General features: G+C 47.2%; 1 protein-coding gene across 4 annotated transcripts in view; it reads right to left on the reverse strand.

Annotated features, from left to right (window-relative positions):
- NTRK3 (neurotrophic receptor tyrosine kinase 3) overlaps positions 1-25,451 on the reverse strand; it is a 217,142-nt gene that overhangs the window by 90,526 nt on the left and 101,165 nt on the right. For all 4 annotated transcript variants that reach the window (XR_012624858.1, XM_074837433.1, XM_074837435.1 and 1 more), the window contains exon 12: positions 9,296-9,484. Coding sequence is in view for 3 of the 4 variants with exons in the window: in XM_074837433.1 (XP_074693534.1) it covers positions 9,296-9,484 (189 nt within the window). In the remaining variant the exon portion in view is untranslated. The remainder of the gene's footprint in view (positions 1-9,295; positions 9,485-25,451) is intronic.

Consider the following 25,451-nt stretch of genomic DNA (forward strand, 5'->3'; position numbering starts at 1 on the left):
GAAAAAAAAAAAAAAGGTCCCTTTTCCCTCACAAAGGGAAAAAAGAAGGTGTGGTGGTGGGACAGGGAAGGATGACGTAAAACCTGTTAAAATATATTAGCAAGATAAGAACAGGTGTCTAAACATTATAAACCAGTACATTTCAAATAGATCAAATACATATATATATATAAAAAAATAGGTAGGTATAGTAACCTTCAGACTCAGCGCTCCAATTCATTGAGGAAAAATAGGTTAGTAGGGCTGAAAGAAAAGTGTGACATTTTTGCAGACCCACAACTGTGACACAGAACCGCAGGTACTTTTGTGACATCAGCAACAAATAGGAACTTGGAACTAATATCAGGAAAAGCTGAGTCTACATGAAACTGTAAGTCATCGCTTAGTTTGAGTATTGCATCCCATCTTGACCACGTTTAGCTTCAGATGGCAGGACAGCCTGATCACTGGTGTGGTACATATAGAAATTTTCATGCTTTCACTAAGTCTCAGTTTGTTCTTGTTTCTTAAATGGATCTATCCAGGTAGGGGCAGGGAGAGGGGGCCTGAAAAACAGATTCAGGCAGGGTCCAGCATTAAGTAACTTGCAGTCTATTTAGGAATGAGCATGCAGGAATCTAAAAATGGATTATGCAATAAACCCTGCCTTAATAGGAGACAAACCCGGGCATCAAGAGCAATCCTTACATGCTGTGAATTCAATGTACTTTTCACCTCAAGACACTTGCATACAAATCTTACATCAGCTACATGTGGAAATAGGTTTGCTGAATTCTCAGCTGGGTCTGTTCACTTCACTAAATCACACCAAGTTCAACAAGGCTAGTGCTTTATGCTTAACCATGGTGCAAGACAGCTGCTTCAGGTCAGGGCTTCAGGAGCACACCAGCAGAAGTGCTGCTTCCATTAGCAGCAGCATCTTCCTCCACCCCACTGGCAGTGAATTCACTCCCTGTCCACTCCCACAACTGACAAGGGCAAGACAGCCATAAGGACAAGGAGGAGGACTGGAAATGTTCAACAAACACAAATGACAATTTCTGTATTTTTGTTATATTATACAAGAAGCAATCAAGCTCCACCCTACAGAGAGCGGCACTGTTCCACCTGCCCCATGCTCCCGGGACGCAGGAACCATCACTGCCTGCGCACACCATATTCCCAGAGCCAGCCACCATGCCAGGCTGGGAAACAAAAGCCCCCTTTGACATGAGAAGCTCTTTAGGCAGAGTATCTTTTTACATGGGTCTTTCCCCAGTTTTCAGGACTGAAGGGGGTATTTTGGGCCACCTAGCCCAAAAGCAGCACTTAAGGTAAGTTTTAATTTTTTTAAACTCTACTGACATACCACTTCTCTGCTAGATCCTGGGCTGTACTTCTTGTCCCACAGGGCAACACTACTAATCACATTCCTACTGTGTGCGGTCATGCAAAACTGTTCCAACTCCCAAACAATAGCAGTTATTTTTAATTAGGAATCGTAATTTAACCAGACAATGAACAAACAATGAGAACCTGCAATCTTCTAACCAGAGAGACAACCATGATGCATCCCCACGCACTTCTGAGAGCTAGATTTTAAACCTGAAAACCAGCCTGGTTAGACTAAAAAGTCACAACACGATGTCCTTGCAAAGCCTGGGAGCTCCCAGTGCTTTCAGGGGTACCCCATGGCCAGGTACCATGGGCACATGCCCCTTGTCCTAGGAATGCAGAGGTACCCTAGCCTGCAGATACCTTCCCAACAGCCAAGCATTTTTAAAGTTTTTTTAAGCCACAGTAAACTCATTAAAAAGCAAGACAAACGTTTAACTGATGGCCAAAAGAAATCAGTACCACAACTCTACCCACGCACACATACACACATCAGCTATTTTTATAGCGATCCACAGAAAAATTCACATAATCAATGAGCCATTAGGAGAATATTCTTGAACCCCCTTCGTTACCCCTGACACCAGGGCTGACTGAGTTTGCAATAGCCTCCGGTCATGCACCATGTCGATACCTCTTGTCTTGCAGGGACAAAACCACAGGCATGAAGAGCCTTGGCTGATGAACAGAGCCCTCCTTCCTCTGGCCTGGACACCTCCTTCAGGTTTAAGAGCACCATGGGGTCAAGAGCACTACAAGTGCAACTGGATAAGAAGAAGTACCAATACCTGGGCATGCAGCCAATAACGTAGGGAATGAAAACCTTTTTTATCCCCATTTCATCCTACTCCTCTTCTCTCACCCTGCTACAATGAGTCTTGACAAGCTCTGAACACCCACTAAAAACTGGAGACACAACCATCTTTGATGGCTTTGGGCAATCCCTGGCAGGGGAACTGCCTAGTCAGGAACATTGTGGTGTCCCTGGCTTTGCCGAGGAGAGGCAGAGCTGCAAGGGCACCCAGCATAAATCCACATGTGCTTCGGCAGCATCAGTCGTGAGGCAGATGTGATCGGTGCGTAGGTGTCACTGTGCAGGAAGCTGAGCCACGGGGAATGAAGAAGAGCTGATTCAGCAAATGTCTTATACCATAACCATCCCATGGTGCATGGGTGAGCGGGTAGGGAACGCGTGCCCACCTACACAGGGATGGTGGTGTGTGCCTGGGGTCCAGGCAATACTGCAAGAGCAGTGGGAGAGTGTGTGAGCCCCTATATGAGATGAGCAGGGGGCTGGATGCAAGACGGAGTATCAGGAGTGCACGTACACATCCTCCATGAGAGGGTGCATGTCTTGGGCAGTCCGGTCCAAACCATCTGATGCAGGGATGAGGCTGCCAGGAAGAAAGAGCAGCCTGCTGTTCTAGAGCCACTCCAAATCCAGAAGGAAACCATCCCAGGGCATCCGCTCGTCTGGCTTAAGTGCTTACAGCTCACACTTTCCATTTCCGAAAACACCCCAGGCAAGCCAACCCTGTTTGCTGGACCCACAGACACTGGGATTAAATGGTCCAGAGGAGATGCTTTTAGGCCAGAGGAACAGGCAGAGTTTTGTATGAGAAAATACTTCCCTGACCACTCCTTGATGTCTATTCCAGAGGTATTTCCATCACCAGGGCAGCTTCTCTGGAAGCAGGTCAACATTAGCAGCCCAAAGTCATGTTCTGCTTGATTTAAGGATTTCTCTTCCTACTGGATCCCCATCACCAGGAACGTCGCTGCCCAATGTATCAAAACCCACTGCAGTTGTACTGCCAGCATCACTTCCCTACACTGGGGCTGGAGCCTGCTCAGCCCCCTTTGATCTTGGGTGTTGCTACAAATATCTTCAGTAACCACATGTTAAAGTAACAGAGATAGGATCTAAAACCCAATCAGCTGCAGGAGGTAATTGGCTCGTCTGCAAACCAAGTCAGGTGCACATCACATCTGGAGCAAGGCAGGGCTGCACTGCTGGCTACAGTGGCTCCTTCTAAAGCAGGCAGGGGCCAGGCAGAACCTCTGCAAATGCAGGTTGGACTTCTGAGTTCTGGAAAATGCAGATATTTCTTCCACTTGCTCTTTCAGAGCTGGATGGAATGATGCAAAACATAAAACAGCCACAGGTAAGAAAAACCATCTGAGAGGGCTGGTGAGAGCTGAGCAGTTTGGATCAAGTCCCACTGGCCATGGGATCTCCTGTTAGTCAGATGTTGCAGCCTGGGCAAGGGGACAAGATGATGTTGAGCACAAGGGAAGTTCAGTTCTGCTCCAGCAGGGGACAGAAGCAGTAAATTTGGTTGCTCACACTTTTTTTCAGATACCTGCAACATCTGCTCTGGCAGCAGCCAGCCAGAGCCTGCAGGTTTCTTCAACATCCAAATCTTTTTCAGGACGTCCATGTCAGCACTTGGAACTCAGAGCATTTTCTATGAGAAGCAACCACAAAGCAGAAGGAAAGGAAATCTGGAGGCAGAAGGTCATTGCAGAGACCTCTAATGCCTTCTACCTGCTAATAGCTGAGCATTGAGGTCAGGGCTTTTTCACAGACCCAAGTCACAAACTCAGGCTTTGTTAGGACAAATTAGGAGACACAGAATAGAGTAGCAAAACACACATAAATGAGTCTACATCTACTTATAGGTCATAATTAAATCCCCTAAAAGCATCTCATATGGGTTGTCTGAGAAAGATATGACTGTAAGACAGTGAGGAGCCCCAGTGAAGAAGAATCTGGACCCACAAGTGCCTGCTTCAGAGAAGTTATGGACATTGGGTTCTGCTGGAGAAGAGCCTGGGGCTTTCACGTTAGAGGAGAGAAAAGGAAAAGAAAAGTCTGGAGAAACTGGAGAAACAGTAGAGACCTGTGGGAGGGACTGAGACCTGTACAGCCTAGCCCCAGGCTGGGCACTAGGCAGCAGAGTGCTGCTGTCACTTCACACTGGGCTCCACATTTATACTGTGTGAAAATAATATTTGACAAATCCTCTTATCCCTGGGGAAAAAAAAAAAAAAAAGGAAAGTTTCTCTTTTCCACTACCAGCAGTTTCAGTTTTCTTTCTTAGCTAAATAAAACTGCAAGCATTTTATGTCTTTATTTTTATGTTGTTGTTGTTTTTGGCAAAAATGGGAACATGAACTGACCAAAAATAGAAATGCTGCATACTCTTTAGCTTCTCATGCCCAGGATGAATCAAACACACTAGGCAAACAAAAAGAATTCACAGTGATAAGGGTAAATATCCTTCCCATTTTTGTTTTCAAGACCTATTAAAAGCAGCGGTAAGGAAATCTATTTGTTTAAAAAATATGATTTTTGTAATGACCACAATGTTCCTTTTAAACTGCACTGAAATACAAGATAAAGACAGGGTACTGAGTGAAAGAGTGCTGATGGCGCTTTTATTGTGTGATTTGCCTTGTTTTTTTCTGAAGTACTTCTTTTTAGCCGATTACCATGTATTTACAGTTAGTGTAATTATATCTAATTACTTAATTAGCATGAATACGTGTAATTACTAACTTCGAATATGTAATTATGTCAGGGCAGCCTGTAATAAATGAGGTTGAAAAAAAACTCTCATTAGGACTGTACGGAAGGACGGCTGCTCCACCCGTGTGGAGAATGCATCCCAGTCCCCAGTCTGTGCCAGTCCTGGAAGAGGAAAACACAGCCAGCTCTGGTCATGTCTGGCAACAACCTCCACCAAAATCAAACCACTTGCCCCAAAGTCTAGCTTCACAGCACCGGTGGGAATGGAGCATCCACTGATGGGAGACAGACTGGGTTATGCATAGGATTTGCCCCCTGATTAATTTTCTCCATTAAGGTTTGGATTTTTTTTTCTGATTTGTGTCACTCTCAAGAAGACCTCTTTGGTCTGACAAGAAGTATCAGAGAACAGAATAACTGCAAAACTGTGCTGTGGCATTTGAGTAAAGCTTGAGATACAAGATCCAAGAACTAATCTGCATCTGTTGCATCATGCTATTAATTACTATTCTTAAAGTAAAACAATCTTCCAAAATGTTTCTTCTGAAACTTTACCAGTCTTTCATGACAAAAATCTCCAGCTACTCATAATTACCCATTTTGCAAATTCAAATCCTGAACATCAGGAGATGGAGCTAAGGTTAAAAGTTGCTGTTACTGCCAAGCAGCATATACTTATTCCAAGCAGAGGCTCCCTTTTTTTCCACTGATCAGGAACTATCCATTATAATGAGCTGACTTTTCCTGCCCAGACGGACTGATAGCAATATTCTGGACACAAATGAGGGTAGACTGAATCATGTTTTGCATTACCAAAATCACTGACCATACGATTGAGCTGCATGGTCCTACACGTATCTCCTCTTCAGATATTCTGTCCATGGTGCTTGCTCCACAAGTCCTGTTCTTCTCCTCTTATCTGTTTGTTTCCAAATATAGAGAGGTGCAAACTCATCACAACCTGTCGCTCCTCCTGCTGACATCTGCTGAGGAGATATGCCACTTGGTTTCACTTCCACATGTAAAAGATCAGGAGAAAAAAGGCTATTTCAGCTCTTCTGAAATCAGTTTGCAGTTGGATTGTCCCCCTTGCCAAGCTTTTGCTTAACCCTCCAGGTAGGGCTGAGGATGGCTGAAACAAGGATTAGTTGCAAACCCTAGTGCTGCCCAGCATGCCGTGGAGTTATAGTGTAAAGATGGGGATAGCATCTTCTCAAAGACTCAATGCTTCATCACAAGAAAAGAGGGTGGTGCAGTTTCTTCCACAGCTCTTCCAGAAGCCTTCAGCCAGGAAGGGAAAGAGGACCCTGAGCCAAGCTTGTCCCTCCTGCTTCTCTAAATCAGACAGAAGCAGAAAGGGGGTAAAGAGACAACTCCAAAAATCCCATAGAGTCAGAGGTGAGAGCTGGCTCCTGTGCCCTTCATCCCATCGATGTGAGGACAGAACATCCCCAGTGAGGAACATATCTCTATCTCCTTGAGGACACGTTAACAAGAGCAGCCCAGAGGACAGCACTGCACGGTGGGAGCGAGACAGGCTGCAGCGCTGTGGGCAGGGAGCCGCTCTCCATATTTCAGCTGCAATTCCATTATGCAGAGCTAAGTGGCTGGGAATAAACATCCATCATCCCTGCGTGATAAGCGATGTTTGCTAGTATAGAGGGTGACAGAAATCTATATCACATCAATGTACTATTAATACTGCATTAAGCATATAGAGTTTGCTCTCCTCATTGCAGCGCGGCAATGGGTATTGGCATGTCCTCAACCCAGACAACATCCAAGAGCAGAGGGATGCTTGCAGGAGGAAGGAAGGAGAAAAGCTTCACGATGGAGAAAGAAATTACTTGCTGAAGATGTTGCTCTAGCAACACAGTGCAAAGGAGAGATGCTGGGTGCCATGGAGCACCTTTGCTTACAGGTGGATAGCAGCTCTGTGGGAGGTGGGTGGCAGGAAAGAGATGACAGCTTGCATCAGTACAAGCTCAGCTGGGCATCGAGGCACTCCCCAGCCCAGAGGAGTTCTCCTCTCTACAAGTGACACCAAATGAAGAACTGTTTGTGTCCAAGCTCTGCACAGGGGGAAAGAAAAACCCTCTGGCATGAAAACCATGGGGATAATAGGAGCAACAAATATTCTCCAGCTTAGGTTTAAGTTGAGCAGAGCACATCAGATCAAACAAACCCCTTAAAGCAAAAGCTCCCCAAAGCATGGTTAATTTAAAAGGTGAATTATGAAACTTTCCAGCCTCAAGCAAAGCCACCAGTGAAGTCAAAAGTTTGGTCCAAGTAAAGTCTTGAGGACTAAAATACAAAACACACACCAAATCTAACCCTGCCTGAGGTCTCAAAGCCTGGGTTTTGCCCTGTGAATGACAAGCAAATCTAAAAAAATATAAGGGCTTTCAGCCTGTCAGCATCCAGCTGTGGTTTGCCTCTTGTTAGCACCCAAAGGGAGTGCCTGTGGTGGGGGTTTGGTTGCAGCCTCACTGCCTCGCAGCCCCAGGAAACTTGGAGCTCAGAGGTGGCAATTTGCCATGGATTTCCAAATGTGCACAGTTGTCACTAGTGTTGCATTTCACCCCTGTGGCACCTTCCACGAGAGAAGTGGCTCCAGATGCCACCCCCAAGCATCCCTGTGAACTCTTCAGATCCTAACCAACCAGCCCCATGAAACTATGAGGCCAAATCCTGCCACAAGCGACTTCCCCTGTGACCTGCCCAGCTCTGACAAGCCCCACAGGGCAAATGCTCAGAGCACAATTTAATCCTTTGAGCTCTGCTACTGCACAGCTGCAGTAGCACCCACATCTTGCAATGGTTGGCGCATAGATTAAAGAGATTTGAGAGAGCACAGGAGGGGAAGGTAAAAATAAAGCGGGGGAGCCCCCCCCTCCCAAGCCATCAGAGTTTGTAAATCATTTTGAGATGAGGTGCTATAAGAAATGTAAAATATATAATTAACGGCACAGAAAAACCACGCTACATTCAGCTTCTCCGCTCCTGTCTAATCACCGCCCTCCTCCTCCCCTCTCTACAAACAGACCAAATTTAGCACATTAAAGTGAAAATCAAAGGGAAAGCTGGGCGCATTCATTGGGTACACCCCATCACTCTGGCAGGCGAAGCACAGTGATAACAGCTCAGGCACCAGCTCACAGCACCCAGGAGGGGCTGCCCCAGGGAGACCTCCACGGGAGCAGTGGCTGCAGCTCCCCATCCCCTGACGGGAGGAGTGGTGGCTGGGGAGCAGCGTACTCCTGCCAAGCACTTAATGTTGAATGAGTTTCCACAGGTTGGGAGATTGGCCTACTCCCTGTTTCCAGGGGCTGAGTTATGTTTCCTGCACTCATGAGTCAGCAGCAGCCAAGAGGAGAGCAGAGGTGACTTCAACGCAGCACTCCCTGCTTCCAGCTGGGCCACAGAGATAGCACAAGCTGGAGTTTTTTCCCTTTTTTTTTTTTCTGCAAGCTTTTTATTTTTCCAGTTCTACCTGGAACCAAAACACCAAAAGGATGAGCAATAGCAGGAGAAGAATGTTATGCGAACCTCACGCATTGCTTGGCTTGCGTCTCAGAGCTGGTAAGAGGCCTTGGAGAACTCAACTACCGGCTGCGAGCTGCGTGTTGGGGAGGCTGCATCTCGCCACTCATGTGGGAAGCGGTATGAGACTCCCAGAAAAGCATCCTTGTACGCAGAGCTTTTCTTTTACACTCAGAATTTAGGAACACAAAATGGAGAGGACCACTTGATCACCACCTGCTAGTCTAACAAGCCCAGTTCACAAACCAGATTTATACGGGGAAGATGTAAAAGCTTTACAGAAGCCCATGAAAACAAGACATCCAACATCTAAGCCTCCTGCTCTTTATCACCATGCACCTGCCCCATCTATGGCCACATGTCCTGAGCTTCTCCCTGGCCCGGTGGGGAGCCAAGGAGGCAGCCCCATAGCTGGGAAACTGCTGGAGGAGGAAGGGGAGGCAGGTCCTTTCCCTGGCCAGGCAGGGGTCACGTCCATTCCCATGCTCCCAGACCGCTCTTGCTCATGCCTGGGACTTCACGCTCAGAGCCAACGAGGCAGAGCCTGGCTTCAGATGGCACTTTCAGGCAAGGGGGGAAGGTGACTGGTGGGTGGCGGAGGGAGGGTGAAAGGAGGTGAAGGTGAGGGTGGAAAGGCTTCTCTGGAAGCATCTACATGTATGTTGTGAATTCTGAAACCTGAGATTCACTTTGGTTTCTGGACCATACCAAGACCAACTCTCCTCAAAAAACCTCCTCTTCTTCTTCCTCATCCTCTTAACTTCTTCCTCCTCCCCCTCCTTCCCCCATCCCCCCCAACCCATGCACTGGTCCTCTCAGGGTTTTCTGGCCGGATCGGGCACTCACATGTGTCTGGCTTGTGGCAGTTGTGACCTTGTCGGAAGTACTGGGGGTTCTCGATGACAGGAATGCGGGTCATGCCGATCACCACTGTATCCGGGCCAGCGTCCAGGGACGAGGGTGTCGTGATGCCATGGTTGATGTGATGGAGGGGACTGGCTGAATCTTCCTCTCCGCTGATCACTGCCACAGGACCTGTAAACACCACACACATCCATCAGGTACAACAGAGGAAAGGGGACCCGCAAGCCCTGCTGACCATACGGCATGGATCACTGTGGATCAGCAGTGGACTACCAGCAGCCTCTGGACAGGATGCCTGTCCTAGCACCCCAGCAATTGGCCCATCCTCAGGCACCTCACAGGGCAGGGAAGACACCTCAAGTTTTCTTTCCTGGTTTTGGGGTACCAGGCTGACAATCCTGCAGGAGTTAAAGTAGCTACAGGTGACACCACAGCAGAGGTGAGTGTTGCACGAAGTCCTCTCCTAGGGCTGTCATAAGATAGAACAGTTTCCTGTGGTGCCTGTATACCCTGGCATCGTGAGCTTGGCAGAATACATAACCCAGTTTAGACTGGAAAAACATCACCCCCAAAGAAGATCTATTTCACCCCAAACCCATATTCACTCCATTTCTCTTGCCCAATGCGTCCTCATCTCCCCTCCTCCAGTTTCACTCAGGCACATACATGAAGACCTTCAGTCAGGCTGATACCTGCAGGGACTCATGAGGGAGCAGATCCTGCTTAGTTCATGCTGTGTCCTACCACCACCACAAATGACATCACCTCCCCCTTACCCTCCTGACCCTGAAAAGCTCACAGCACCATCAGACAGGCAAGGAAATGAGGCAGAGTAATCACCACCCCCCCCAGGATGGAGGTAGTGGGAGTCTCCATGGCCTCTCTGGTGTTCATTATTTGCTCTCACTGGAGCAAGGTTAAAGAGGGAGTTTCCCACGGGAGGAGCCCTGCGCCATGCTGGCACCCCTTGGAGGCCCACAGACACCCAAGGATGGCAGAAAGGAGAGAACTCAACAAAATATGGAAAAGTCAACACCACAACCTTTAGGGTGAGCTGCAACAAACCCAGAAGATTCTGTTCTCCTTGTCTCCTCTAATTCATCTGCCACCATCTCAAGTACTCCTTAACTCCCAATTCCCCATCTGCTGCGTGCTCACAGGACTTGATATCGATCCCTGCTAGGCTGAGAGGGACCTGGTGGAGACCTCATGGTGGTCCCTCTACGCTGACCCATAAGCTGCTGCTCCATGAGCACGGAGCCCTCAGCACCCACCTCCTTGGTCAATGTACACGAGACCTTCTTACTCCCCAAGCATCTCAGCACCCATCAGCACCGTAGCCAAGCGCTGCCCTCCTGGGCCAGTCCACATGCCTCCCCCAAGCCCACAGCACTCATGTATCCTTGTCTATCTCCACAGAGCCAGTCCCCAGAACACCAGCATGCCCGAATGCACCCACATTGATCTCCCTCCTGTAGAGGCCCAGCCAGCAACCGTGCTCCCACTCCTTCAGCCTCCTGCCCCAGCCATGACTCCGTACACCCAAATGCCTGCGCCCAGGAGCATCACTGCTCTAATCTTGCCCTAACCAACAGCAGGCTTGTTCCCATAGGTAGAATAAAGCAATGAAGGGAAGAACATCTATACTTGAGAGCCACACCGAGCTATTTCACAATATTCAGATGTACCCCAATTTTTGGCTTATGCTTTGTTTTATCTTTAGACCTTCTAACTTCAGCCTGTGCTATCAGTTGCCAAAGCTGGAAACCTCAGTGGACATCAGGCCTTAATACATCATTCCCCACTTCCATCTATTCTCACCCAACCTGCCAGTCAACATCACAAACGCCTCCATCACAAGGTGAAACCCTTTAATTCATGCTGTAGCCGTTCACGCTGTGCAAACACAGGATCCCAAGGAGTTGAGCAATGTGGGGACCGTACTGCAACCTTCCATAAGGATCTCCCTTATACACTCACATGGGAAGAAAAAACACACTCAACTAGAGATGTTCCTTTTCTCCTATCTGGATGCTACCAGGGACTACCAGAAGCTCAAGCAAAAACAAGCAGAGATGCTGCACTGAGGTTACAAACCTATTCAGAGTAGCTTGTCTTTTATGTACATTGCATAGAAAATGCCTCTCTCCCATCAGTAATCTATTTCTAATTGCATAATTACTTTATTATGTAGCACTAGCAACAGAGAGGGGGTTCCTTCAAGCAATTTTACTCCCCAGAGCTTCTGGGAGGACAGGGCAAACACAGGCTCCATGAAGTCATTCTGCCTGCATTAATCTAGTCTAAAGGCTGCTCATTTTTGGAGCTTCAAGTATTGTTTGTTCTTCCAAGTGGGATATAATAAAGTTATTGTGTAATTAGCAGAGTCCTGGCAGCCGTGACAGGTGTTTTAGTCACAAGGCAAAAAAGTCTCTCCCTTTATTGTGAATTCCTTCTGGCAGGTTCTAGCTTTTTTTTATGTTACTCCCCGGGCCCGCGTGACTTCCAGCTTTTGAGACGCAAAAGCAAAATTCAGCTCTTGCCGCAAGATGCCTCTGTTGGGACTACACACGCTGTATTTCTCCAAACACAAAAAAGCAAACAGGCAATTTCAGTTTGAATGACTTTTGTTCTTTCGCAACGTCAATTCTTTGCATGCAAACCAGGAGAACAGGGTTTTGCATGGTGCGCACGTTCCTTCGGCCATACCCTGCACCACTGGCTGGCCTGGGAAGAAGAAGGGGAGACCTCTACATTTCAAGGTGCAGTCCACAAAACAAGTCATAAAAATATCAGCTGGTATAGACTGGTGTAAACAATTTGAGGAGAGACCATAAAGATCTCCCTTGCAGCAAAGTGGTGGGAGAGACTTACTGAGGACTTATTGCTTTCTCCAAGCAGCCAAGGTGTTGCTTCGACGGAAGGTACCTAATCAGGCAGTGGGATATGAAAGGCCTCTCTAGTGAATGGTATGAAGGAAGTCTTTGCTGTCCTCTGCTTTGAGAGCAGAACTCATACCTCTGACACAAGGAGCAAAGAGGACATCTCCTACAGCATTAGTACTGGGGGGAGATGGTTGGTTTCATAACCAACCATGGGACATACGGCAGGCTGGCAAAGACCCTGCTGTGGGGATACAGTTCTCGGGGGCTCACAAAGCCCTGCCAGCACTTAACCTTTGTTGTCCTTGCTTGCACAGCACCTCCTCATTTTTAAGGAACACAGATCATGGCAGTGTCCCTCTGGCACAAGCAGGTTAGAAGGACATGGCTACATCTAAAAGATCAAGGAGGTTCTTGTGAAACTAAGCACAGCCAGCATCTATTACCCAATGTTCTGATGGCAATATCCTTGCCAACAAACAGATCCATAGTCTGACCTTCTTTACACTCCACAGGTTTTTTTCTTAGGAGGACTTTCTACATGTGCTATCTCTAGTTTCATACCCCAAATCTGTCTAAGATCTATGGGATAAGAAGTAACCATGTCTCATCTGATCCACAGCTGCACTCCCCATTCTCCAGCAAACATTGGGTCCTGTGAATGGACTCAGCCCCTCAGTCATCCAACTCAAGTTGATGCTCCCAAGCTTAGACATCTACAAGACCTACCAACCCTCAAAAGCCTCAGAGCTGAACTCTAATGCTCCATGACCACCTCAACACCTCCCCATTTCTACAAAAGTGGGAAACCCCAAGAACTGCCAAGGCAGTTGCAGGCCTAACACCACAGGGATAGTACACCACAAAGTATATTCTACCCTTGCAATAATCCAGGGACAATTTACTGCCTCTGAATGTATTTCCAGGTCTTGAGAAAAAAAAAAAAAAAAAAACAAACAAAATAAATCACATTCTTAAGAGTCTTAAGAAACACACCCGATGGATGCAGTACACTAGCTTTCAAGCTTTCAGAAACATTTCTGATGACAGTAGGCACTGAACTGTCATGGACTATAACATATCATTCAGCCAATTCATCCCAATATCCTCCACAGGATGTAATTGGATTAAAGACATAATTTACAGTTGAGGGTTTCTCCAAGTTTCTCCTATTAACTTTTTTTGGGGGGCGGGGGGGTAGGTGTAGAAATCTGGACAACATGAACTCCTACAACACAGTCATGGCTCTTTATCACTTTCATTCTTTCATTCACACCTCTTTTGGCTGCTCACAGCTGAGATACAGTTTCCTCTAAGCACGAGGCCACTCTGTTGCCCCTCTGAGACTCAGACAAGTGCTGGACTCACTACACAAGCCTGAGACAAACTTTAAAAACGTCATTGATATCAAGCAGTCACCAATCTCTTTTATAGGTTTGACTAGTGCTCTGACACTCAAAATATATATTGTCATTAGTAACTCCTGGAAATAAAGCAGCTACCTAGACTTCGACTTTCTTAATCTATCTTGGCAATAGCATATATTTTTTGTTGTTATGTAGGTAAAGAGGTTGAGTTTCTGATGTATAATGCTGATGAATGGCTTTATTTGGAAGAATTCTCACTGGCTTCAGCAGTGTATTTTCCAGGTAAGGTTAAAGGAAAAAATGGAGTACAAAGAGAGTACAGATTTTAAGATTTAGGTTTACCTTCCACTTGACAGAGAAATGGGTAGAGGGACATAGAAAAAAAGCCAGTTTTGTATTATAAAAATGCAGAGTAAGAGTCAAGGGTAGCCTGGGGTAATTCCTGATATACCATCCTTTCATCTTAAAACACAATATAAAATATTTTGGAGCTCCTCTGAAACTTAAAATCTAAACAGTGATGCAGTAGCTGTTTCTGTGAATACCTCAGCCTGTGTTATGGACAAACATACTATGAATATTAACTATAAAAAGTCTATTTGTTAATACTTTAAAAAGCCTTTGTACGTTCTGAGTATCAAACTTGTCAAGCCTATACTCTGAAAGACTTTCGATGACTCTCCTTCCATCCAAGCAGGGGTCTCACCGGCCAGCAGTATCCACACTACCTGCAAGGACAGTGTTTAGCTGTTCTCCATGCTAAGCCTATGCAGTATTCCTGCCAGGGAAGCAATGTCAGCAGCAGCGATGGAGCCACAGTGCTGCCGAAGGTTGGGGAGATGTTAAGGATGCCCCAGGGCTACCCCTGAGTGAAAAGGTGGTCAGACCCTGCTCCAGCCCAGCAGTACAGCCACTTCCAACCTGCCCCTTTGCAACACCAGAGGGAGAGACAACTACGATGACCAGAAAGTTGGGATCAAAATGAATCTGATGTTAACCAAAGAGCAGCGAGGCAGCTGAAAATGTTGCTTTTGAAAACATCACCAGTAGCAATGCTGTTGTGCTTTCCCTCCCACATCTCCTCTACAGCCAACTCCACTTACCCAAGAAAGACATATTCAGACACCACCATTCCCGGCCTCGTCTCCACCCTCTTTTCTCCCCCAGCCTCCCAGTCAGGCTATGCTCCATTCATCCCAGCAATGTTCCAGCTCTTCTTGCTTTGCATTCATACTGTATTATTATCTCTGCAAATACTGAGCAAATACTCTTCTGGATTGCCCCAAAATCTCTGCTTTTCAGAAAATCTATCGTTCTTTATTCAGCACTTTTCTCTGTAGCTAAACTGGAGTTTGACTTGGTGTTTTCCTTCATCTCCTTGTTTATCTGGAAGCTCTGTGAAATAGGATATACCTTCTAGTCCGTGTCTGTGAATCGCCTGGTTCATTCACAGTGTTACATGGACGACTTGTTACTTTAGAAAAATAAAGCAAAAAATAATAAATAGCTTAGGAAGCCCCTGTTTGCATGATCATATCATAATGTTAAATTATTTATCAAGGCTAAGAGCTATACTTTCTGATAAAACATAGGCTCAGGAATATAGGGTACTTTATAAATAACCATAGATTAGAGAAGATAATGGTCACTTCATATACATCTGTAACATAATGAATGCTCCAAGGCAGACAGGTGAAGAAACAACAAAAACTCCAGCTTGCTATCACAGTAACCTCTCGAAAGCAAGAAAAACAATTGAAGGTGTAGAAAACATGACCTCCAAGGGAAAACTGAAAGAATTATGCTTTGTGTTGAGAGGAGAAGACTGAAGGGACATGTGATAACAGCCTTCAAATATGTAAAAGGTTGCAGCAAAGAGAAATATAATAGCTGTTCTCCATGTCCACTGGGGATAAAACAAGAAATAATAGGTTTGAATTGCACTGAGGGAGATTAGGGTTTGAATGTTTTCCCTAATGCCTAGTGGTACGGATGGTTGAGCACTGGAACAGATAACCCAGGGATGCTGCCAGGGCTCAGCCACTGCCAGGCTGGGAAAGGACTTTTTAGCTACAGGGCTTGACACTACTCAGAGCCCTCCCAGGCTGCAGCACTCTTCACCTGCAACCAAAGAGCCCTTAGCAAGGAGTGCTCTTCTCCTTTTGATGCTTTCAAAGAAACTCCAAGCAGAGAACTCGCTGGCACTGCAGCCCATCCGGGCAGCATCTGAGGCACCGGGGGTGCAGCACTGAACTGGGACAGTGAGCAAGGAGGCTGCAGGGCCATCTCCCTCTCACCACCCACGCCTCCAGGAGCTGTTGCTTAGAACACCACTTTTTGGTCAAAAATGATCACTGCAACAGCTAATTGTGCCATCCACATTTGCCTGTGTAATATAAAGGAGCCATATAATTAACCTACTTAATTAGGAACTGTATATGACCCATAACTAGAAAAAAAAAATGCTCTCCTAGTAAAGTGGGTCACCACACATTATATAGCAAGCACTGAAGCAGACCTCATTAAACTCCAATATATATTATATATAAAATCCCCTCCTCCTCTGACTTCAAACCTCTGTTGGCACTTCCATATTTCCCCGATCTTAATCTTAAATGCTGTTCTTCAAAGGAGCATATCACCGACTGGCAAGTAGATAATTCCAAGGCAGGATCTCTCAGCCTACCTTCACAACTCAGAGCTATACATACGCACATATGTGCTTATTTTTAACACAGATAGAAAACTAACCCCAAACTTCAGCTTACCAGGAAAACAAACAAATAAAAAACAAAGTTTAAAAAATTCCAACCTTTTGCTGGAACTGAAATCAAACCATCCCCCAGGGCTGATCTCTGCACCAGCAAGGAAGGGAACTGAAACTCATAAAACTATAAGCGAAAGCTCAACAAATACAATTAAAAACCTAGCCGTGCTCAGAGCTAGATTGCATTTACTGTCTCATAAAAAGAGCCTCATCCTGTCAGGCAAACAAAAGGAAATCAATTTCTTAATTTTTATTGGCAGATGTGGGCATGGGGCCAAGTCAGCACTTGGTGCCTATGCAGGACCTGCTTGGAGCCAGACTGCCACGAGCTCCAGCCCATCCCCTGCCCTCCTGCAGTGGGAAGTAGCTGCTTCTCCTCATCCCTGGGGTCACCAATCTCAATGACAGGATGGTCCATCATGTGGCCTCTTCCTCAGAGCCACAGCAGACCCCGCACTTGTACAAAACACTGGGCTTTAACCAGACACCAGCTCTCTCTGCACTTATTTTGTCACCACCACCTCAACCAGGTCCGACCAGCTTTTCCCACACCCATAGAGCTCAGTTCTGTCTCCCTGCCCCAAATTCACCCCGGGTTATCCCCGCATCTCTGCACAACCACTGCAACACGCCATGGGAGGTGGAAGGCATCACTGCAGAGTCTGACCCGTACAGCACAGCTCTCGCTCGAATGATGCAGTGGCCGGCTGCAGAGCCTGCAAAGGTGACGACCCCCTCCTCTGCCACAGCCCATGGGGTGCAGACTCTCCCATCAGCTTTTTGGGGAAACGGCACATATAAAAAGTCATGTCCTTGATCTTTGCAGGCAGATGAAGACTCTGGGAACATAACTTTGAGCTCCCAAAAGGGGTACATTCCCAAACCTCAGCCTCCAGCTCCTCTGGCAGCAAAGGCAGAAGAAAATGGCCAAACAGCAATCCATTTTCCCTTGTCCTGAAAGAGATGATGGTTTCAGGGCCTTGATCATCTCAAGGAAGTAAAGATCCCACTGAACTTTGGGGTAAAAGGGAGCGAGGGACAGGCCCGGGGGCCCTGCACCCACCACTGCTCAGGTTGGACATGTGGCTCTTCCCCCACCCTGCTGCCACCTTCCACCCTCTTATAAATTGCAGACACATTATTGTATAACAAAGAGCTGTCAGATCCATTGTCAGTGGGTGATCCCTACATAGGTGATCCTCAAAGCACTTTCTTTCCTGATGAAACAGTCTGCCAAAATACTGCCGCTCACAGAAGTCCCTTTCCCTCTTTACATACGGACATTTCCTTCTCTGTCTGATTTTTCCAGGTTTTCTCCTTTGCAGGAGGAGAAGGCAGCTCTGGCTGCAAAAGGGGATGCATGAGGGTGGAGGGGCCGCATCAGCCCTGTGCATCCTCTCTTTGCCCATTCCAGCCTCCAGCCACCCTGGCAGTCCTGGTATGGAGCATCACTCCAACCCCATCAGGGGTAGAGGATCCCCAAATCTCTCCCAATCCTCCCACATCCTTTCCTTCCCCGCCTTTCTCAAGTTTATTTATTGAGCTTAGACATGAATCCTATAAGCACTCACACTCAGGAATGGAAATATTAACATCAAATTGTATAAAATATAAAGTCAGTGCATATGATGGCACAAATGCATAAATCCAGGAGAACAAGCAACAGAAAATGCTTACAGTAAAAACGATGAGACAATCTGATAATTAAAAAGGGAGGGATCTGACAAGCCAGAGCCATGCGTGACAGCAAAGCCAGCCAGCACCTGCAGGAAAGCAAAGCAGGAATTTTTACATCTAGGCTTAAAGCTCCCAGCACAGCACTACCAAACCTCTTCAACTCAGAAAGCGTATAACCAGGAAAGGGACTGCAAACAGGGCATGGGGGTAACTAGGAGACTATTTTGGATTCTACAACACAAGGATCTGCTGACTCTTTAAATATCAACAAGCCAACACCTTCTCCCATGTAATAGGGGATGGATACTGAGAAGCCTCTTTGTTTGCCAACAGGAAAAGGTTCTCCCTGCTGAGGTCAGGTGAAACAACTAGCTAATAGCACAGACAACAGCAGAGGAAGAAAAGTGTGTTTTACTCAATTGTAGCTGCAGGGAGGAAGACAGTATTTAGTCTGCAATGCCAGGGATGGAATTCAGACCCATCCTCAGTCACCTTTCATCATTCCCCCTACCTGGCTTCCCCCATTCACTGGTCACAAGCCAATTTTTCCCACTGCTGGACATGCATGCTTCCTGTGGGATGTGAGGAGCCAGCTGGGATCCAGCACATCCACCTTCAGAGAAATGTCCTGAGATGACATCTTGGCATGGCAGAGCCAGCACCAGCAGCTCCCAGAACAGAGAAACATGCACCTGGATGAGGCAGAGAAGCAAGCAGGGACATCCTGGGATGTGGCATCTGTGTGTGGCCAAACTCCCTGCATGGTACTGCTGCAGCCCTCCTGCCCCAGCCCCAAGGTCAAGGCTCAGAGAGGGCTGGTGGGGCAGGACAGGTGGCTGGTGGGTACCAGATGCACAATGAGACATCAAAGCAAAGTCCCTGTTACCTTATCTCCCATGCACAAGGCCATCATTTCCATCCCTCTTTATTGGATCGGCTCCATTTGAAGCCAAAACCTCATTTTCTTGCCCCAGATCTCCGTCATCCAACTGCACCCAGACCCCAGCTCCAGAGTTGGGCACCATCCTGCCTGCCCCAGGTCCTCCACTTATTGCCATTCACCTTTTTTCCCCCCATTCTTCCTCTTCACTAGAGATTTGCCTCTTGGTTTTTTCCAGAGTCACCAAGCTGTCACCTCAGGGCACCTTGAACTCCAGAGCGGTGCAGGCTTTATGAGGCGAGAGCTGGGCAGTGGCTGGGTGAAGGCCTCAGCAGCGCCTATTAATCTCTTGGCTCACTCATCCCTATCACAGACACACCGTAAAAATGATATAAGCGTTTCATTCAAACAGTACTGCAGAGGGAGTGGGGAAGAGCACAGGGCCGATTGATTTCCAGTATGTCTGCTCTTTACCTCCAGGTATAAATACAACAGCAAAATCAATCGGAATAACATCATATCAGCTTTCTAATCTCTTCTGTTCACAAGACATGCTTTATATACTGCGGCGTTTCCTACAGGTTGTCTACAGGAGGCCCCAGCACCTCCGCACCCCCCAACTTGCCCATGTGCAGCTGATTCCTTGCTCTCAGCCCCTCTGGTGAAAAGCTTCAAGATTTGCATATTCAAACTACAGGTCTTCCCCTGCTTCGTGCAGGAGGTGCTGAGAGTCTCCCAACGCAACACGTCTCGTCCATGTAAGAGCAGCATAATACACACTTGTTGAGCCCTGGGCCCCTGCTCAGCTGAATGCGCGAACACAGCCTGAGGCTGGAGAAAGGACTGGTGAGGCGTCAAGGGGCCATCTTCTGCAAACTCCAGCTCAGCACAAGATGATGTTCTCCCCCACCTCAAACCAGACCTTGGCTGAATAGCTGCAAGATGGAGAGGAAAGCAGAAGTGGTTTAAGCTACACCTCAGTCTTATTCTGCAGCCAGCAAAAAACATGAATGCAGTGTGCATTAAGGCTGCAGCAACTGCATCGCCTTCAACACTGCAGCCAGCCTTGGGTGAAAGCTCTGGGACATGGCATCTAACCCGCTCAGTGAGGAGCTCCCTTAGCACAAGCGGGCCACCAGTGATGTCTCGGTGAAGGGCTCCATCGACAGCTCCACCACCAGCATGTCCAACTCACTGCTGGATCACTGACCTGAGCCAAAAGTGCAATGTTGCAGGAACCCGTGTCTGTGCCAAGAAATACTTAAAACAGCAAGAACCACTGAAGGTCTTAGAGACAACAGCTGGGACCACTACTGCCTTTCTGCCCAAGAGTTTTGGTGAGGGAAAGCATTAGGCATGTTTCTCATTAGCTTCTTGCCCAGGTCCACCAGCCACCTCCATTCCCCTTCCACCACTCCCCTTCCCACGTCTTGGCCACTGCAAGATCAGTCTTGGGTCATCTTATCTACTTGGTAAGCTTAGCCGCCATGAAAGAAAACCGCTTGTCCTCTGGCTCCAATCTCTTACTGAAATTAGTGCCAATGGAAGTGTCACTATCAATTTCATAATGTTATTGGATAGATGTAAAACTGGGCCAAGTCCCATATTCCTGACGGGCCATCAAAGGCGTGGGGATTATGGGTAAGGAGACAGGCAGCCCTGGCAGGAAAGGCAAAGGCTCCAGATCAATTAGCCTGACGAGGCTATCTTCCAGCCACATCACTTCGTGCTGACACCAGCGCCTTCTCCCTGGAGCCCGGCCGCCCCTGCACCAAGAAGGTTTATTTTCTCCAGCAGTAACCGGAGCCCCTCTGAGCCTGGGCAGTTGTGCGTCCCCTCTCCAAATATCCAATTTATGAGGCTCCCGAGACACTGAGGGATTTTGCTGTCATTACAGGACATTAATTTTCAGGCCTCCTTATTTTGGTTTAATATTCTGTCAAGATAAAAAATCACACATTAAAAAAAATAAATAAACGCCCCACTCTGCATTGCTTAGAGGTGTCAAATGGAAGGAGCACTCAAAATGTAAAGTACCTGGCACAACACATGGTTTGTCTTTGCTCTGTGTTTTTCTTCTTGGTTTTCTTTCAAGATCCTGCTTGGACCATGAAACTAAACTGGTCAGTACGACCATCTGGTTCTCGTGCAGTAATTAATAGTGCTTGTAATTTTTCAAACAAAAATAGTTTTCAGTTGTTGCTTTTTTGGTCAACTTTTGACCTTTTCGTTTTTAAATGGAATTTTTATGAAAACATCAGTCAGTCACTAAAGCTGCAGATGCCAACGGACTGGATTCACTTCCAGCAGATGCCCTGTGTGCCCAGTTCTTGCCAGCAAGTGACTGCATTGGCTCAGGGTGTTAATTTGTAGACCCAAACTTAAAATCAGACCTATGATGTTTACTTTCAGGCCAAAAGATAAATCCTTACATGGTCAAAAAATAATAAAAAAACCCTTGCAACCACAGTTCGGTTTAGTTCATGCATGAGGGCAATGAAAATTCAAAAACTTCTGTGTCTCAGAAAGTCAGTTCTTTTTTTTTTCCCTTCACAGCCCTCCTTGAGATGATCTCCAGCAGTGATATCAGTCTCTCAGTTTTATTTTATCCCAAGATAAATAGTGTGTTGCTTACAGAATCAAAACGTATTTAACTTGTATAATCGTTTAAATCCTGAATCTGCTCCCGCAATATTACGAGACTCTTCTGGAATATGAAGTCCATGTCAGAAATATCCACAAACAAATAAACAAATCCTTTTTCCTTCATGTGAGCAACAGGGAGAGGAAGCGAGGCCAGGGTCTGGGCAGCCCTGGTGCTCCCCAGCCCATGACGCTCACATCAATAACATTGCTGGGGGTGTTGAGCTTTGCTGCAAGTCCCTGGATCAACATTTACTAAAGTGAAAAACACTTAGGTTTTACAGGTTTTCAAGAAACCTTTGTAGACTTACAGCGTAGGGGGGAAGCCCTTGACATTCTCCAGGCAGAACTGATTCAATAGGGACTGATGCTTTTTGGCTCAGCTAATACCAACTGCAGCATCAATACACTGGTGTTTTCCAGGATGTCATACCTTACTCCAAAATTTATAGTCCTTCGTCATAAAGGTGATGGTTTTGCTTAAAAGTCACAGAAGTGGCCCCTACAGAAAGGCTCCAAAATTAGAGCTTTCTGGGAGCTGACAGCTCATTTGCCAAGGGTATTGCTGGTTTAGAGTTTTCACCTGCCTTGCTGGGACCCTCATCAAGTTTGAGAGGGGTCCTGTGAACAGGGAGAAAAAACAAGAAGGGGATAAAAGGTTGGGAGATGCAGAGGGGGACAGAAAACAACTCCCCACTCAGAGAACTTGCTGCATTGCCAAAGCAGCAGTCCAAACAACCCCTTTAATAAATTAGAGAGCTATTCACTGAAATGGCTTCCTCTGTCCCCACGCTGCCAGTTAATCTGTAATTCAGATAGATCAGTCAGAAGGCAAGATTCCAGCATATAAAATGATTAATTCCTCCAAGGCCTGGGGAAATTTCCCTTTCTAAATAGTGTAGCAGGCTCCCCTCCTCACCGGTGAGCTACAGGCATGGATGTGGCTCCCATCAGAGGTCAGTGAGGAACACCACTTGCATTTTAATACAGGCACTAGCAAATGCATTGCCTGTCACCTCGTCTGTGGGTTGGCAGTCCCAGGATGGGGGCTCTGCCTTAACCCTTGCAAGGAGCTTGCCTCACACTGCCTTCCCACTCTGCAAGTCCTTCAGTGCCCAGTTACAAATGCTCGGCCTCGTGCCACCCTGTCAGCCAGACACCAATGCTTTTTAAGACGAGAGTTTTCATGCAGCTAGAGTGTAAATCATCAATTAAAGCAAGCAGGCTGGTCTGCAGAAATTCAGCATCTACCGATTCCAGTTAAGAAACAAGCAGCTGGTGCCCAACACGAGTGTGGAGGTTGAGGCAGAGCACGTCTCATCTCCCAGATACCCCAAGTGGAATCACCCCCAAACCCACCTCTGACCTTTATGATGCCACGAGATAACTGGGACACTGGCCTCTGGCTGGAATACACCAGTGAAACAGAGCAGCTTCAGAAAAGAAATGAAGGGTGGGAGTTAACCAGATGGACGTGCTGCAGCGGGTGGTTGGGGAATGGGGACAAGTCATATGAAGCTCCACGTGAGCTGAGAGGCACCTGAACATGGTGCCAGCCCTGGAGGCAGCAGAATCAAAACAAATGTCTTTCTATAGCCAGAAGAGAGGTATGAAGAAGAGGAAAAACCTACTGAAAAGGACTCTTGAAGGTATGCAAAGAGATTGGGCATCACAACAGGCTCCCCAGGCATGGCTGGCACAAGCAATGGCCTGACAATATGAAGAGACATTAAAGCAAGATCTTTAGAGTCTCTTTTTTGATTCTGTTGGTTCTTGCAACCTCAGTCACCAGCTTTTAAAGCATGAGAGTGTAAGAGGCATCACCAGCCAAATCCCTGTTTCCCTACGCATATTCTACATCCTACCCCCAAGCTACTTCATCAACATCCTGAAAGCAGGTGGGAGGGAAACTGCCTCACATTAGCCTGTGAGCCACAGGGGCAGAGAAAGATAGGGTGTTTGTCATTTACTTCTGTGACTAAGTGCTGTCTCCCTGCTCCACACCCCATGCCCCCAAAACGCATCCCTTGTTTGACAGCTTTGTAGCTCACAACAAGAGACACAACACATCCATGTTGGGAAGACAGACCTGAAGATGTGCAGAGGTCAAGAAACTTCTCCATCTGCACCGTCAAGGGAGCAGGAAGGAGGGAGTGGGACAAACAGCATCTTCACGCACAGTATGGCGATGAGAGGGAAAAAAAAAAAAAAGAGGAAAAAAAGAAATAAAAAAAAAGAAAAAGGGAGCTTGCACAAGGCTGGTGGCTTTCTAGTTGGGAGGAGCACATGTCTGCTGAGCATCAGGCCAAGTGCCCCTTGCACAAAGCCCACTTCAAGCTGCCAGAGCATCCTGCAGCAGACCCTGCCAAACCCACTCCCAAATTCACCTGCCTGGAGGCATCCATCAGGCTGGTATCACCCTACAGAGTGCGGCTCGACTGTGGAGGCAGCACAAGCATGCAACCGTAAAGCAGCACGAGGCAGGGAGAGCTGCGGTGGCGGAGGCACCTGGACCACAACCAAGCCCCCTTCTAGAAGCAGCTATCAAGTCTCTGCAGAATTAGTGGAATGGAGCCACTTTTCATCCTACCTCTCAAGGAAATCATCACTGCTGTTACGCAGACACAATTATGTCTCCAGAGCCTTTTAACTGCAGCTCTTTAGGGCTGAGTGGGTTGATGGAAATCTATTCACAGGGCTGATATCGCTTGGCTGGGTAGGGACACTGCCACTGAGTCAGTCGCTGGGGAGGGATCACAAAATAAGACTGGTGATGGGGGAAGTCCTAGGCAATGCCAAAGCAGCATCTCCTGGGGGACCCGCCTCTACTCCCTTGACAGTATAGTACAAAGGCCAAGCCAATTTCTTATCTTATTCTTCTAGAACTTGCTTTTAAAGAAAAAACAAATAATAATATATGGGGGCTGCCTGCTTTCCTTTGGTTTTGTGCTCCCCTCTAGAGGGGACCACCTCTCAGAGATGGATGGCTGCACATGCATGTCAGTCACAGCAGGGCAACGCAGAGCAACATAAGGCCGTCTCGTCCCCAACAACCCCACTCTCCAGGTAGCCCTAAACGATGCCAGGATCTGAGCACAGGGCCAATGAGAGCAGAGGAACACGGCTTGGCTATCATTCTCTCCAACACCTTGCCAAATCCGTGTCCAGAGCAGAGGGATGCAGGAAGCTCTTACTGTGGGACCCTTGAACTGCATCGCAGAGCCCTCTCTGAGCTTGGCAGAGCTCGCCAGGGGCTGCTTTATCATATCTGCCATCTGCTTGTTTGATTTGCCATCCTCTGCTCCTCCTGGCTATGCTCAAAGACTCCTACCTGCTCTCCAAAAGCTTTGCTGGGTCTCAGTAAACAAACCACAGGCATGGACGAGAATGGGGAGGGGGAAGGCAAGGGAGGGAAGAAGAGGGGAAAGAATCAAAATTTAATTAAAGACACTTTTGCTTCAGGGCCTCTGAAAATTACAAATTCATAAATCTCTTAGTTAATGCCCTGAGTGGTTGCTATGCCAGGCTGCCTACCAGTCCCACCAGGAGGTCCATAAAGCGCAAGCACACAGCTCGCCAGCTCCCTCCCTCCACCCTACAACACCAGGCAACCTGAAGCAGCCTGTCAAGCCCCTGACAAGTGTTTCTGCAACAAGGAGCTATCAATCTGCAGCCCCATTAGCGGCGCAGTGCAGGGAGCTGCTAGTTTCATTTGCATCTGTGGACAACAAGAGGTGGGAGAAAAGTGGGATGTGGAGGGAGAAAAGTCATGGCCAAGATGGGACCAGAAGATCCCCAGGACATATTGTTAGAAGCATCGAGTTCTTCAAAAGCATATTTTCTAATGAGAATGGACAAAGGACTGGTATAAACCAAGAGGTGGACCCAGAGGGACTTCTGCTGGCCAGTGCCCATCTGAGGG

This window comes from Strix aluco, chromosome 12 (genome assembly GCF_031877795.1).
Source record: "Strix aluco isolate bStrAlu1 chromosome 12, bStrAlu1.hap1, whole genome shotgun sequence".
Lineage (NCBI taxonomy): Eukaryota > Metazoa > Chordata > Aves > Strigiformes > Strigidae > Strix > Strix aluco.